Below are 15,683 nucleotides of genomic sequence, written 5' to 3'. Positions count from 1 at the left end.
GCTCCAGTGCAAAAACATATGATGAATCTGAAGGTGAGAAACCAGATATCCCCCCAGAATCCACCCCCTTCAAATAGTAAGGATCAACCCGAACCCGACGAGAAAACTTTATCCGGCTGATCCTCCCTCGATGCGTCCCTCTGTATATCCCATACATGCATCCGTAGAATGGCTGCCAATAAAAATCGTTGGCTTTTCTACACTATAACCCTCTTCCAACCCCCTCTCTCCACCCTTCCATCGTTTTTCTCATATTCAACGATTCGATATTCAACGACTTGTTCGTTGCGCGCAGTTCAAACGCGAGAGATTCTGTATTCATTGGTCCTTTCCTCCTTTTTTTTTTCTCTCCTCTACCCCATGCACTTGGATTTTATGAGGGGCATCCCCGAGTAGGTAATCCCGCTCCTACGAACAATATTTCGACAGCTTCGTTGGGCAAAAAGTGAGAAGCTACCGGGAAATAGAGTAAGAACTCACGGTATGGAGGAGTGGCGGATGAAAAAGGGATATCCGAGAGATTCTCATGTGATCACATCTGGTGTCTCTATCTCCTCTTTTGATGAACATCAATATTTTAGTTTTTTATTTTTATTCTTTTTGTTGCAGGATGGCGCTTACGTGGGAGGTGGTGACACTGATGGTCTTGGTATCTGTCCTCATGATCCACAGCATAATAGCACTGCTGTTTTTGCTGGTAAGTATTTTTACACTCTCTTTTTTTTTTGAAGGAGAATTGTCGAAGTTTTATGGTAATGATGATGGTTATATCCGTTGAAGTGCCATGTGAATTGGCTCTTTGGACCTTTTCGAGAATGATACTTATATTTCTGGGAAATGAGGTGGAAGACGCTGGTTAATGATGTGAAGTAAGGAGATAAGTTCTTAATCATTTTTTGGCAGGATAGATTGGGAGGTGGATCGCTGGTGGCAGGAAAATTTTCACGGCGAAACGTACCGTGACGAGCTATTTATCCTCGCAACTTTTCGGGGTACTATCGAATTGTGCTCATGGGAAGGAGAAACTTATTGTTGTAGTATCTCTGCGAGCTGGGATAAATGGTTGAGACGGTATGTTCTCAACCGGAAATGTCTCGGTTTCTGCAATGATAAATATTTGTATAACTGTTCCGTTTTCGAGTCTCGAGAATACTCAGTGCATCAGTTCTCCTTCTCGTTTAATTTCGAAAAAAGACAAATTTATATTTAAAATCCCCAAGAAACTCATGCCTCAACAAAAATATTTTCCGTGAGAAATTTCAGAGCAATTTCCACTAGATTTTTTTCATGTTTCCAAAAATATCAATTTTTGTTGAATTTAAATATTTTCAGAGTGAGCGGGCGATTTTCCATGGAAATAAAGTACGAGGGGTGAAATTAATTTGAAATTCCATGTATCCCCCACCCGAAGGGATGAATATTATCCAACGGTATGATATCTCAATCATCCCTGGTGAAATTCAAAGTAGTTTCCTTTTATATGGTTTAAATGTCATGACGTGTAGAGAGTAAAATGGGTCGGGTCAAAATATACTCCTTGGCAAGTGGTATTTATGTAACCACGGGGTGTAATGGTTGGGCTACGAATACGCCTTTGAATAGGGGGGATGAATGTGAGGCATAAGGGGTATTTCAAGGGGGTTGCAAAGAGGGTGAATTGTGGAGAAGAAAAAGTGGCGAGAGGAAGGGTCTGGAAAACTGAGAACACGTTGGCGGCTACAAATCTACCTACACCCTGAAAGCTCAAGAGCTGAATATATGGATCTGTACTTTAGCCCCCTATCCATTTCTATATTTCAGAAAGTTCTTTTTTCATCCAGCGTTCCTTCTCGTGTTTCTTTATACATCCATGTTAATCATTTCATTGGAGTAATGCAGCTGAAGATGGGGAATGAAAAGTGGCTGATGAATTGATGGAATCTCTTGATGAAATGAGCACCAGACATGACTCGTGCATTTTTTCCATTAGTCCACTGAATATTCTCAAGAGTTTCAAGATGGAACGGTAATGCAAATATTTTCACTGCGGAAACAGAGAAATTTACCGTCGACGTCGAATAGATATGACCATTTTTAGTCGGCATTGTTTTTCGTGATCGTTAACATTCAGGGAATCATTTTTGGATAAAAGAAGATGAAAATCGTCAAAACCTGTAATATATGCTTGTATAAATCGAATTCCCCTGATGTTCATTAATTTTTATTGAATAATATTTCCAAAGAATAATTATTATTGCTCAATCGCTGAGTTTCTGTCATCCTGGCCAATTTTTTTATATAAATTCAACTCTGGGAGTTTTGGATAGGAATTCTTAATAGTGTGAACAGATAAAATCGATTTCACGACGTGAAATGGAATTCATTGGAGGCGAGGATTTCCTGATGAAATGTTCTCGATGTCGAACATAATCATGAAGTTAATTGCTGACCTTGATCAGAATAGCGTGATCCGAGTCTTCATACCGATTCAATAGTTTCGGATAGAGAAACTTGATCAGTGACTTCATGGGTTCAATTCCAAAAGGAATGGTTATTTCCTCGAATCCGAGGCAAATTGCCACACTTCATGTCCCAATTGGACATCCAACGTGTCAAGCCTATCTCATTTCAATCACCTTCTTTCTTATTTTCACTGTTCATCACAGTGACTTCATTCAGCTTTTGAATATTTTAAATTTAGTAATTCGATCCCATGAGAACGATAAAAATAAAATCATACATTTCAGTATTCCCTGAATTAAATTCCGGAGAAGTTCGTCATTTTACTTATTCATAATTAACCTTTACTAGAATATCAATCAATCTTCATTATCGAAGTCATAAAGCCAATTTCAGTAATAACGAGCAGTGGATTCTGCACCGAAATAAAATCTGACCCTTCGAACTTTTATTCAATCCCATAATAAATCTGTCTTCCAGCTCTGAATTATTACGTCACAGATTAATAATGTTATTCAACAGAACGAAATTAATAGCATATTCTATTTGTTCTTCTTTAATTTGGATAAATCAATTAATTTTAATGGATGTAACAGTGATTGAGTGTCGAAACCAGTTGCCAGGCAGTACTCCGTAATTTTTCATTAATGTTTAATAAATGATATCCGGTATTATTTAAATTTTAATGATATCATTTTTCTGTCTAATTGCAGGTGGACAATTGTACGCGGCAACAGTTGCTGACTTTTCGGGTGGTGAACCATTAATTCGTCGTGAGAGAATTAGAACCGAACGCTCTGATCTCAATCAATTGAACGGTGAGGCACTCGTTAAATATACCGATTAAATTTCTGTGTGTTTTTGGGTATTGACGGAGGATTTTAACTTGAAAACTTGGTATTACAGGACCGAATTTCGTTAGCTCCTTCGCTTTCGACGATTATGTATTCTTCTTCTATCGAGAAACTGCTGTTGAATATATGAATTGTGGAAAGGTAAGTTTTATGAAAGTTATGTTTATTCAGTACGTTTGGATAACGATCTTATAAATTATTCGTCGGCTTGAAAATTATCTGAATGTGCGATGAGACAAGTTGTTAAGAATATTATTAATAAGTTTTATCGTTTTTTTTTATATAAATAACATGACGTCTCAAATTACAAAGATATTTTAATTATTATAGTGATTAGTTAAAAATTTAAAGTTGTATTCATGCAAACTCAAATTTTCTCGGAATTTCCCGGATTTTTCACTGATTTCCCAGAGTAATTACTTGGAAAATCAAGTGCTCTATTGATCATCAATTAGAATCGGATTGAAATGAGTTTAATTCAAAATTGTAATGAAATCGTGAGTGAATTCAATGGATTTTTAATTTTTTTATGGGACATTCAGAATTTCTAGAGCTCAGATCTGATTTCTGTTAATGAAATTTTGTATTTTCAGGCGGTGTATTCACGAGTTGGGCGAGTATGTCAGCATGACAAAGGTGGACCCCACGCATTTAGCGACAGATGGACGAGTTTCTTGAAAGCGAGGCTCAATTGCTCTGTACCAGGAGAATATCCTTTCTATTTTAACGAAATCCGTGAGTACGAAGAACAATTACATTTTCATTTCACGAGACAATCCCATACCGAGTGAAAAATGTTTGACGAAAGCTATTTTGCAGTTATTTTAGGGAACTTCAATTTAATTACTGAATTGAGGACTTTAGAGTTGTTCGTCAGAAAATAGAATTGTTTCTCCATCCTCTCAATTCTCGATAGCATCATCTCAGTAATTTAACGTTCTGCATTCGATGTTTATTCAATTAACGTGATTTACATCAGTATTTCATCGTTTTGCAATTTTCAAAAATGAATTTATAATTTTAATCCCAAGTGTCACATTCCCTTGAAATTTATTTGACTTCAAATAAAGTTCTGTATTCCATTGACAATAATTGAATTGAAATTTCGACTTTCCACGAGAAAGAACATAAAAAATTCAATCGAATCATCACCAATTAAAAGTCTCAAGATTTATTTCGAATTTCGAATTTCCACGGAGGGAAATTTCCTCCCGAGCTGTACGATCCCCTGAAATCGGTAATTTTTTAATCACCAATCAGAGGCCAATGCTCTGATCCCGATTTACCAAAAATTCTATGGTCCACACTTATAAATTCCAACAACGTGTCAATCTATCGCCATTGAAATTCCCACACAATTACCCCGAGGCTGTCAAACGAATTATCGCACTTGGCACAGAACATGCCAATAAGTCCAGAGGAAAAAAAAAATGTAGAGCGAGTAGACGAAAAAGTCTGGCCTGACCGAAAAAATCCCAGATACTGAACCGAAGGAAGGGCCAACATTTCGATGGATTGCCCTCCGATACGACTGAGTAGCTGGCACTGAAATCAACCAAAAAGAATCAGATAAAATGAGATGAAAAAGGGAAAGGGGAGAGCGGAAAAATAGTAAAAATAGGAAGTTTTAAAGAAGACATGGGTGGATCGGAAGTGCACGTTGAATGGAAAATCCAAGGTATCTGGAGCTGGACTGGACCTGGCCACCAGCCAGATGTACGTCTTGAATTCTGGCTAGACGCTTGTGCTCCTCTCGAGTGCACAACCGTGTGTTCACGTTCACAATATACAAGGACCATAGCTTTCCTCGGGGGTTGAAGGGGTTGAAATAGAAAGCCTTAAGGGCTTTTTCTACCCGATGCACTGTAAATTTGAAACAATGGCTATTTTCCCTGGCGCCTTTCCTCTCTCTCTCTCTCTCTCCGTTTCCTCCAACTCACTGTAATCTCCTCAAGGTATTTTACCTTGCCCCTTGCTTTATTGTTATTTAGTGGGTTTTTGTCTTGGAATATATATTTCACGGCTGAAATTATGAGGCTATTATACCCACGCTAATTTCACGCGTTATAAGTGAAAGTTATGGGAACAATTTTTTATCCGGTCATTTTAGAATTTTTGACAGATCATTTTTTGGATTTTATCTGTTTTTTTTTATATTGATTGTTAGTGTTATTATTGTTACAATATATTTCGTTGTTTTGGGATTTTTTTACTTGAAGGATTATAAAAATTATTAAAAAATGAAAGACACTTCTACGATTTATCGAAATTTTCATTAATTTTTCAGTGACAATTGAATTAAAATTAAAAATTCTCTGGATTCTGAAATTGAAGATTTAAAAAATATTTTTCAGTGGTGAATTTCTGAAAATTGTCAGTACTTGAATTATTTTTAATTACATTTTCAATAGACTGTCGAATCCGTGCAATATGAGAATATTTTCATTGCTTCAAGGAGTCAGAACAACACATGTGATGGAAATTGAGAATTGAGGAAGTGAGAAATTAGGAATTAGTAGTGAAGTGATAAAACGGTTTACGTCAGACGTAGGATGATTGTTAATTATGCGATGATGAGCCGTTTGTGAATTAAATATCATACCAGCTTCTGGAGCTGACCCAGTTCACCGAACACATGTCTGCTTTACTGAAGAGATTATTTAATAATTTCCAAAATGTACAGTCTCCGCAGATTTACACTTTTCTACTGAATTATTTTCATCAATTTTTCTTTGTCACAGAAAACTTTTCGTAATCTCCAAAAAGTCTCTATAAAACTTCTCCAGAAAAAAATTCTTCAATCCCAACCCTCACTCCCAATTATATTTGTCAATTAAAATAAATTAAATTACGGGACAGATAAATATTTTTTTTTACATTTGGAAGAGTCCATAAAATTTCCTGATTTTCCAAGTGAAAAAAATTGAGATAAATTTGGTGTTTATTTAGAGTTGTAATTAATTTCACTGAATGTTTTTTCCTTTTTTAAATTATTAAGGAAATAGGTAAATGAAATTCGCAAGGGAAAAAAATGATCTCAGACGGCTAAACGACATCGAAATCTCCAGCACAGGGTGGCATTACCTCGAATAAATTCCAACTTCACCGCGAAACCCACAAAATGAATTATGAAAATCCTCCCCAAGTGCTAATTCCCCACCTCCAGAGAAGCCCCCAAAAAACAAAACTCAGAGAAGTCGTTGAAAAAAAATTCCCAACGGCTGTTCGCCCTTAATTACCAGCCCCACCCCAGCGATTGCGAAAGCCATCCCTCATAACGTCAAAAAAAAAAAATTAAAAATTCTCCCCCAATTTAAGCAAACTTCCCCCCATAATTAACCGAATACGGAGAAACAGCGATAAATCTAGGATTTAAAACGACGACACGAATTTCCTATCTAATCTAACCGGGCGATTTGATTCAAAGCGCAAAAGTTGTTGAACAAAAAGACTCAATATCCAACGAGAAACTTTTTGACTCGTAAGCATCAGAGTGTCAACTTTAGCTTTTGCTGGAGATACGCCCGAGTTGGAATACCAAATCCGATTGGAGGAACTTCCGAGCGTCTAGAGCACATCCTCACGATTTTTTTTTTACACCATTATTTTTTTTGCTCACATTTTTCTCCATTTTTATTTTTCATTTTCCTCTACTGTTTCCTCCACTTCGTACAGTTGACGTTCAGATCGCTGCACCACATACGAGCGTGGGAATATTGGAAATTGTCGAAAAGTTTTTCACCAGGGGGTTTTGGGGAGGCAAAGAGGGGACAGGGCCTTGAAAAATATCTTGGGTATACCAACGGCATTGTGAAATGTAGCATGAGAGTTAAATTTTTCTTCAAACTTCGAACGTAGAGAAAACGTATCGATCAATTTCCTCGGATTGAAAAGAATATGGGGACGTGGGCGATAGTTCATATTCTGAACTTTGAGAGAAATTCTTCGTTCATTTCGATATTAAAACGTAATGTATTGAACCTGGGGAAATGGAAGGGAAGAGAAATGATGGGAGTTTCTAGATTTCTGGTGGGAGTGAATCCTGCTGGATGGATTGAAGTGATGAATTCTTTTTGGAAGAACCAACCAATTGCATTGAGACGAATGAAACCTAGAAAATTATTTTTCCACTGTCAGAAAGAAATTGATAAATTGATACTTCGTAAACAAACGACAATTCAGTTTCATTAAACAATGCTTGATTATAAACAAATACAATTTTCAACTTTCAATCTGATTATTTATCCTTGAATCCAATTATTTATCCGTAAGTAAATAAATTCCGGGAAGGGTAAACGCTTTTCCCTTGTCACGATAACTAATATATTTCCTCCAAATTCATCAGTGAAACCAAAAAAATGAATGACAAACCTGAGGCTTGGGTTTACCACCGAATTAAATACGGGAGTATTCGATGGAGACTTGAGCTCGCCACCTAAAAATCCAATTCTCGAGAAATCCCACGACTCATAAAATAAAAATCGAAAGAATTGGAATGTATCGAAACAAAGAGAGAAAGCACTGGATATCCCTGGAAAATAAATTCCTCCAGCCCAGTGATACTGGATTCTTTCCACTCGAGTATCATTCAATCATCTTATGCTAATCCATTTCATTCCAGAATCGACGAGCGACGTGACAGAGGGTTTCTACGCTGGACGTCACGATCAATTGATATACGGTATTTTCACAACCCCAGTGAATTCAATTGGTGGATCAGCAGTTTGTGCATTCTCCATGAGCAGTGTCCTAGAGGTCTTCCAGGGTGCATTCAAGGAGCAAGAGACGATAAATAGTAATTGGCTCAGAGTACTGGCGGAGAAAGTACCAGAGCCACGTCCAGGTGCATGTGTCAATGACTCCAGAACACTTCCAGATGGAACCGTGAATTTTGTTAAGAAACATCCGTTGATGGATGATGCTGTACAATCATTCTTTTCACTGCCTGTTCTCACTCAAGTCAGTTTCAACTATAGGTTTACTAGAGTCGCTGTTGATCCGCAAGTTAAAGCGCTAGACGGCAGAACTTACGATATTTTGTACATTGGCACTGGTAAGCTTTTTCAAATATTTATAAACATTTCACTGAAAAAAACCCTGCGCAAGTCCATTTTCCCATTTTTGTCCAGTTAATTAAATTAATGGGACAAACTAATTTTATTGAAATCGTAAAGTAATATGAACCATATGAATTCATTTTAGTAAAAGTAAAATTAAAATCAGATAATGCAACATAAACCAAATAATTTAATTTACTTGATATGTTTAAATAATTTTCACGAATGAGTGGAAAATCTTCTGATTTAAAAAATGTGTCTCTCTTTTGTGTCTTCCATTTTGTAAGAGAATTTATGAGAATAAGAATCAATGGAATGCCTTGAGATGTAATCAAAGTAATGAGAAGTATTTTGAGTTAAAACGCGCAATTACTCAGCACTTCGCAGTAGTTCCTGAAAAAAAAAAAGTGAAGAATCAAAGTGATTTCCTTACAATTGAGAAATGGCAACCATTCGGTATAACACCACAATGAGCTTAAATTTCACGTGATATCTTGGAAGCAATTTTTAAAACCATTATGTTGCCTCTTTCAGACGATGGCAGAGTTATAAAGGCACTGAACACAAAAGCACCCGATTCACTGACCGAAGTCGGTCAGGTCATTGTGAGCGACGTTCAAGTGCTTCGATACGGTGAGTTTTCTCATTCTTTTTTCCATCTTAATTTTAGATCCCTTTAAATTTAATTGGATCCCCAACGAATGATCAATCGAAGGAGAGAATAGCTTCAAGGGGCGATCGGATAATTATTGAAATTTTCTCGAGGGGAAAACAGCGTCTCACGCTGTTTGCAATTACGGATTTATAGCTCTAGTTTCGTGCTAAATTGAAAATTCAGTGATCATTAATTTTTTTTTTTTTTCACTTACTAAAGATTTATCGGCCATTCGGCTTTTAATCGAAATGCAATTACAATTCATTGATGAGGACGAAGGCGAGGTATAATTTATGGGTCTCGTTTGGCAACTTCTCTAGAAAGTGAAATAAAATATCTCGAGCAGCCCTTTATTACGTGCATTGAATACATATTTCCAAGAGCTTTCAATTGAATTTATTGAAAAATAATTCACTCAACCCCAGATGCTAGTGGTATAAAAAAAAATTCACTGCATATCTCTTGGGTTTAACTTTCATCCAGTGAATCGTTAAAACGCGATCATCATCACTGTAACGATTATTCTTCTCATCTGCAGGTACAGCAATAAAAGATCTCCAAGTTGTTCATCTAGCTGGTGAAGCAAGTAAGCTAGTAGTTATAGCTGATTCTGAGATAAGAGCAGTGCCCTTGCACCACTGCGACAGTCAAGCAGCAAATACTTGCGTTGGATGTGTTGCACTTCAGGATCCGCATTGCGCTTGGGACGATGTGACACATACATGCGTCGCTGTGCCAACAAAGTTGCACGATAATGATGCCAGCAAAACACTATTCCAAGATATTATTAATGGAAAACACAAGGGATGTGGTTATCAGCAGGGTAAGACATATTTTATCATTTGATCCCCCACGTGAAGTTTATCTTTCCGCAAATCGCCAGCCTCCCAGCACCATCTCACAACTATTACTACTCCTTTAGCAATCGTTTCAACTTCATTTTCTTCAGTGGTCTGTCGGCTAATACTTTCATTCACTCGCAATTGTCCTACTACAATTCTCCCCTAAATACTTCAATACTTCTTGTCCTTTGTTTTTATTGTTTGTCTTTTTTAATTAAGGAGATGGCTTCCAGTTCTTCACCGAGTTCATGTCAGAGTTCGATTAGTCTTCTATCGAGTCACTTTCAGTCTAAATTACCGCTTTCTGAGAGATTAATTAACACACGAAGGGGTAAATCCAGAGTAATGAGAAAGGAAAGAGGCAATGGCTTTAACTATTGGCAAAATAATTAAAATTACCGCTTTCCACTGATTTGTCATCTCGTTTGTCACTTTATTTAATCGTGGATAAATGTTAATTGTTGGTGGGTAATTGACACATTGAGATATCATTTTTCGATCAACGGATTTAGTAATTGGGGGAATCCATCTCCTTGGTTGAATAGTCTTTAAACAAATCATTTTTCACGTTCGTGTCTTCTATGTATTATCATCTTGTCCTCTTCGACCAGTGAATATTGTCTCGGAGATGGCGAAACCAGTGTTACCAGTGGTACCACCTAGAGTAGGACATGGTGAGCAGCTCGACGAAAGGGACAATGAGATCGTCATCGAGTTGGACCGTGAAAATCAGTACAGTCGCACACAGCCAAGAGCTAACGAGCCTCAAGGTAATGCCCATCCCCCAAGTTACAACAATTGCTAACACAAACTCAACAGCAACAACTTTTTATTTGACCCATATCCCCCTATTCCTTCAAAAATTGTCAAACTAACTTTGTGATTAAGATATGACATTCACTATGAAACAAGTCTTTCGCCTGTATTCGATGTTTGTGATTCATCTTTATCGTTTTCACTCGCAATTTTGAATTAACATGCGAAGGGTAGTTATTTTTGTTATTTCTCATTGGTCGATTTTTCATACTAACACTCGAACAGAAACATACAGTTAATAATATCACTGAATATTCTGGGGTGCTGTCGATTTAACGGAATGACGAATTCTTGATTCAAGATTATTCGTGATGAAGAAATCTAACGTGATTTTTATTGGTGTAATTGTTTTCTTTCAAAGCACGTTTTTTTGCATTCTCAAAATTCCCTCGTCTTCTCTCTCTCTTTGTTTGATGCTAGATGCGTGCGCAATCTGCGCAGTGAGCTGCGTAGAAGCGTCGGAAGTAAATCGACGCGATTGTGGTGTCACAGATCTAGAAGTAAATATTGATAATACATAATACATATATTGGCTTCGATAAATAAATGTTTGTTTATTAAAAGTTGTAATAAAATAATTGAAAAATTCCGGAAATTCGCTTATCTGTGATTACATTGTCTGTAAACTTTTTCGCAAAACACGAATGCATTTCAGAAGGCAAAGGTTGAAAGAAAAAATCCGTTACTGCTAATTTAACGTAAAAAAATGTTCTCGATCCAAGAATTCGTCAGTCCGTGCAAACGCACTCTAACCACTTCTAACCAACGGATATTTTTCAGGCGTAATAGTAACCCCAGTGGTGTACTCCGCGCAAACCCTAACAGGCGCCCTGATAGGCACCTGCTTCTTCTCGCTGATAGCAGGTTTTGCATCAGGTTTCTGGTTTTCCCAGCGACTCCGGGGAACCCCCTACCCAGACCCACCTGAACAGCGGCAACAATTGAATCGACTAACCGAGTCATCAGAGTCCCCAGCGGGTTTCAACAACAAATCGATAAATCTCGTTTTAAACGTACCACCGAAAAATCCAAACGGCAAAAATGCAAATTCCTCAGCGGAGAACAAACCAATGCAAAAAGTCAAGAAAACGTACATATGATACAGAAGACGTCGAGCCGTGTGAGGCTGGGCAGATCGTGACGATGATACCCAGATATCAACGGGCTCATCGTCCGATGCTACCGAATCCGAGAATTCCTACAACAACGAAAACATCTATGAGAAAGCAAGCTCAAAAAAAACATCACTACCCGCATCAACAGTCTCGTGCAGCTCTTCCGAGATCGATCTTCGACACATGAACGAATCATTCGATCCACCAGGTTACGATATTGTCGTCAATCCCGAATTTCTAGTACCTCAGAAAGACCAACTCACTCACCATCGCGCAAGACTGACTTACCAAGATCCCAGCGACGATCCACCAAATCCACCAAAAACATCTAGATCACGGGCTAGGTATCAGGATTACCAGAGTGTTGATACATCTCACGAGCACTACATGATACCCACGACAAATCCAAAAGACAAGCGTACATTGTCACTGTTCATTCCCGAATTTCTACCCAATTTCAATGACATGATGATGTACGTATCACAACCAAATGAGGGTTTATCCAGTGTCTCACTACCCTGGAATCGTACAGACGTTAATTACCACAATGCTTCCACAATTAGACACTCACTAGACAATGATCCCACTGTTAATGAGCATTTTTTCTTGAAAAGTTCAACACCAGTCAGGGATACAAGTTACGATAGTTTACAGCATGAGCGGTACAATAATGAAATTATTGCTAACGAAAATTTGTACGCTTCCATTGTTAGGCAGGATAATGAATGCAAATCGAGCAATATTGAGTACAATTGCTGAGTTTAGGGGGAATTATTCAATGGGGGAGGTTCATTTAGCTTTATTCATTTGTATTTTTCGTCTCCCGGATTGAGTGTCACCAGGTTATTGGGATATGAGCCACTGATGATGGTTATTACGTATACGGTGAGAACGTACTTGTGATAAAGACTGGTGGTACTGTGTTCTTAGTAGTGGCCTGTTAGGTGTTTAGAGGAAAAAATTTTAAAATGGAAAAAAAAATGATTACGGTATCGTTGCGTATACATAAGCGTACTCAGCAGACGAAGCGTGCCTTCCATGTATTTTTGTTGGCAATTTGGTAGAGGATGTTAGTCGAGGGGAGAGTTGATGCTTTAAGAGGGATGATGTTTTTTTTTTATACTGGGAAATAATTGGGGAAGAGTGAGGGAAACGAGAGGCAACACTTCAGTGAACTCAAGCAGATGCATTTTTTAGATAACGTTTTTCGCTTGTATCGCGGAATTCGTGGGAGATAGCGATATTTTTTATTGAATATTTTTTGTGGACAAATGCGAAAGCTACAGAAATGGTTCTTATCAAAATGTCGCTGTGTCTTTTCAAATCCGAGATTTTTGGGAAAAACTGGACTGGAAAAATGGGTTCTAGTTTAATACTTGACAACAGAATTAAAATTATTTATCTCGTTTTATCACTTGGCCATTGAAGTAAAAACAGGAATGTAATGAAAAATAGAGGATATCGAAAGTAATGATGAGGATAACGATGTTTTCTGGGGAGGGTTCAAATGTGTGGCAAATATTCAAAGGCAAAAACTGCCAATAACCGAAGGTAAATGACTTCAAAAAAAAAATGTGTAAATAAATATTAATTTTTAATTAATCTTGTCTTCGACTCGATGGGACTTTTGATTATGGATATTTAAGAGAATTTCAAATGTATATATTTATCCCGTCGAGATATAAAGGGGAAAAATGTGGATGAACTGTGCAAGGTGTGGAAAATCGATAGAGAGGATTAAATAGCATTAGGTAAGAAACATTTTGTACAATCGCTTCGTAATATCGTGTTTCCTCGTCACTCGAGATTATATTGTATGTATGGAACAAAAAAATAAAATATATATATCATAGTATTTACATGAGAAATAAAGAATGCAGATATGGCAGCTATTTTACATTTCTATCGATTTATGGAAAAAAAAAGGAAACAAATATTTGCAATATATTTGCCATGCTCCATGTACCTAAAACAAATATGGGAATTATTGTTATGGCACTCTTTAGGGGTGACATATTCATTCCAAGTAATCTTGCCCATTTTATTTTAGGTATTGTTTTTTTTTCATTCTTCGTTATATTTTTATTTCTACAGAATATTCTAATTGACGACTAAAATTGGAGAATTAATTAGCTGAAAATTGAGGGAAATAATCGCAAATTATATTGTATCTATCAAAGGATGAATATATATGAGGAACATGAACTGTATATGTATAAAGAAGCATTTTATTAGATCAATTTTTGAATATGACGATAAAAAAATGTGTATATAATAATTCGATTGCGCATTGATTGTTGAAACAATGGATTGAAAATTTTCTGTGGTGAGTGACGATGACGCAAAATTGTCAAGGTATTTTGTTAATTTTTCAAGTTTATCGTTGGTAATAATGCATTATGAAAAATTGTGAGTTCAAAATTTAGGGAAATTGTGGGAAGATATTCTTTCCTAGGGAGATGAATCAGATCGGAATTAACAGTATCTGCCGACTGTATTGTTTATTGAAAGATAATTATTGTGAGGGTGTGAGGATAATTGCTACATTCCATTTGAAAGCCAGGACTGCCAAATTGGTCGGTCTTACGACAGCTTGTGCTGCGATTACGATCTCGTGGGTAGATACTTGAGAGTTTATTCTGGAATTCCGAGAGAAAATGAGAATTTTTTTTGTAGAAGTACAAAGAGGTGTAGAGGGAGCATTTTCTTTTGCATATTTTCTCGTTCCATTCTGTCACACCTGGAATTGGAACTAGAATATCTCAAGTCGGAATGGTGAAACGATTAAGTTGGATGTAAAATTGATAATTTGCTGGACAAGCTGGCGTACCGGCGATCAAATAAACAATTATGTAAAAATTCGATAAAAGAATATTTTAGTGGCCTTTTCGTAGACGAATTCGTCTCTGCTTTGTTAAAGAAACACTATTAGAAGAAAAACACGAACAATTTGTATAAGTTATACATTATGTAATTGTAATACTCATTAGGGATATTGGAATAGCTTGAGGAAATTTCAAATCGCCACGTCTTTCAAATCTCATTCATCCGTAAGTACATTATTTGTCAGTCGTAATCCCTTCCTCTTTATCAATAGCTTTTGTTTTGTTCGAGAAATCTTGATCAATAACGGTAAATAATGACATATTCAGTGTAATGGCTACGTGAATAATAATAAGGAGAGAATCAAAAGAGAATGGCAGTCCAGGCACACGATGTATGCTGTGCCAATACAATATTTTTTTTTGTATATAAGGGCGATACGAAAAATTTCGAATTTTGGTAGATCAACGAAATCATGAGACAAAATTTTGAGGGAAGGGGCAGGGAATCGATGATCGAGAGTGTGCGGGAGGTTCGATGTATTCAATTATAGAATCGAAATAAAAAAAAAATAATAACGAAGAAGAATTTTAAAACATTTTCTGTCTACTCGAGTGATAATTTCTCTGTTTTCGTAGTGAAGTCTGAAAAAATGCTGGATGAGGTATTTTCTCAAGCTTCTGAATGTTCTTTTTTATCCTGAAATAATGATTTTGATCATACTATCTCTCCCATACACTTTCGAATGAGCAGATGAATTTTTGTAGATACTTCAAACCTACAAGCACCTATCCAAAGCGTCATGTGCACCTAATTTTCTCCATAAAATGAAGAAGACATACGAGACATTAAAAAATTGAGTCGTTGACCCATAACAATTAAGTATAATTTTTTTATGTCGAGCGATCATGACAAACTTGTGTGCTATACGTGCGTTTTATATTAATTTTTATGACTTAAAGTTAACGATCATGTGGACGCAAGTGCTGTACATAATCACGTGAAAATTGTACTGGTGCATGATGAATTTTTTTAATGAAAAAATAATAATGAGAAAGAGAAACAATTGGAAGTGATCCACT

At 36.7% G+C, this 15,683-nt stretch overlaps 1 protein-coding gene across 2 annotated transcripts in view; it reads left to right on the top strand.

The window, feature by feature from the left end:
• LOC105269712 (semaphorin-1A) overlaps positions 1-15,243 on the top strand; it is a 163,122-nt gene extending 147,879 nt beyond the window's left edge. Inside the window, exons 6-14 of one of the 2 annotated variants that reach the window (XM_011310176.1) lie at positions 610-697; positions 3,153-3,257; positions 3,346-3,434; positions 3,887-4,028; positions 7,915-8,346; positions 8,885-8,983; positions 9,544-9,828; positions 10,459-10,617; positions 11,444-15,243. In XM_011310176.1, the coding sequence (XP_011308478.1) occupies positions 610-697; positions 3,153-3,257; positions 3,346-3,434; positions 3,887-4,028; positions 7,915-8,346; positions 8,885-8,983; positions 9,544-9,828; positions 10,459-10,617; positions 11,444-11,763 (1,719 nt within the window). In that variant the 3' untranslated portion in view covers positions 11,764-15,243. The remainder of the gene's footprint in view (positions 1-609; positions 698-3,152; positions 3,258-3,345; positions 3,435-3,886; positions 4,029-7,914; positions 8,347-8,884; positions 8,984-9,543; positions 9,829-10,458; positions 10,618-11,443) is intronic. The other variant, XM_011310177.1, reaches the window with a different exon arrangement.
• Positions 15,244-15,683: the final 440 nt, after the last annotated feature.

Source organism: Fopius arisanus, unplaced genomic scaffold, assembly GCF_000806365.1.
Source record: "Fopius arisanus strain USDA-PBARC FA_bdor unplaced genomic scaffold, ASM80636v1 scaffold00074, whole genome shotgun sequence".
Lineage (NCBI taxonomy): Eukaryota > Metazoa > Arthropoda > Insecta > Hymenoptera > Braconidae > Fopius > Fopius arisanus.
Note: the sequence above shows the minus strand (reverse complement) of the source record. Positions and strands in the feature narration are given on the sequence as shown.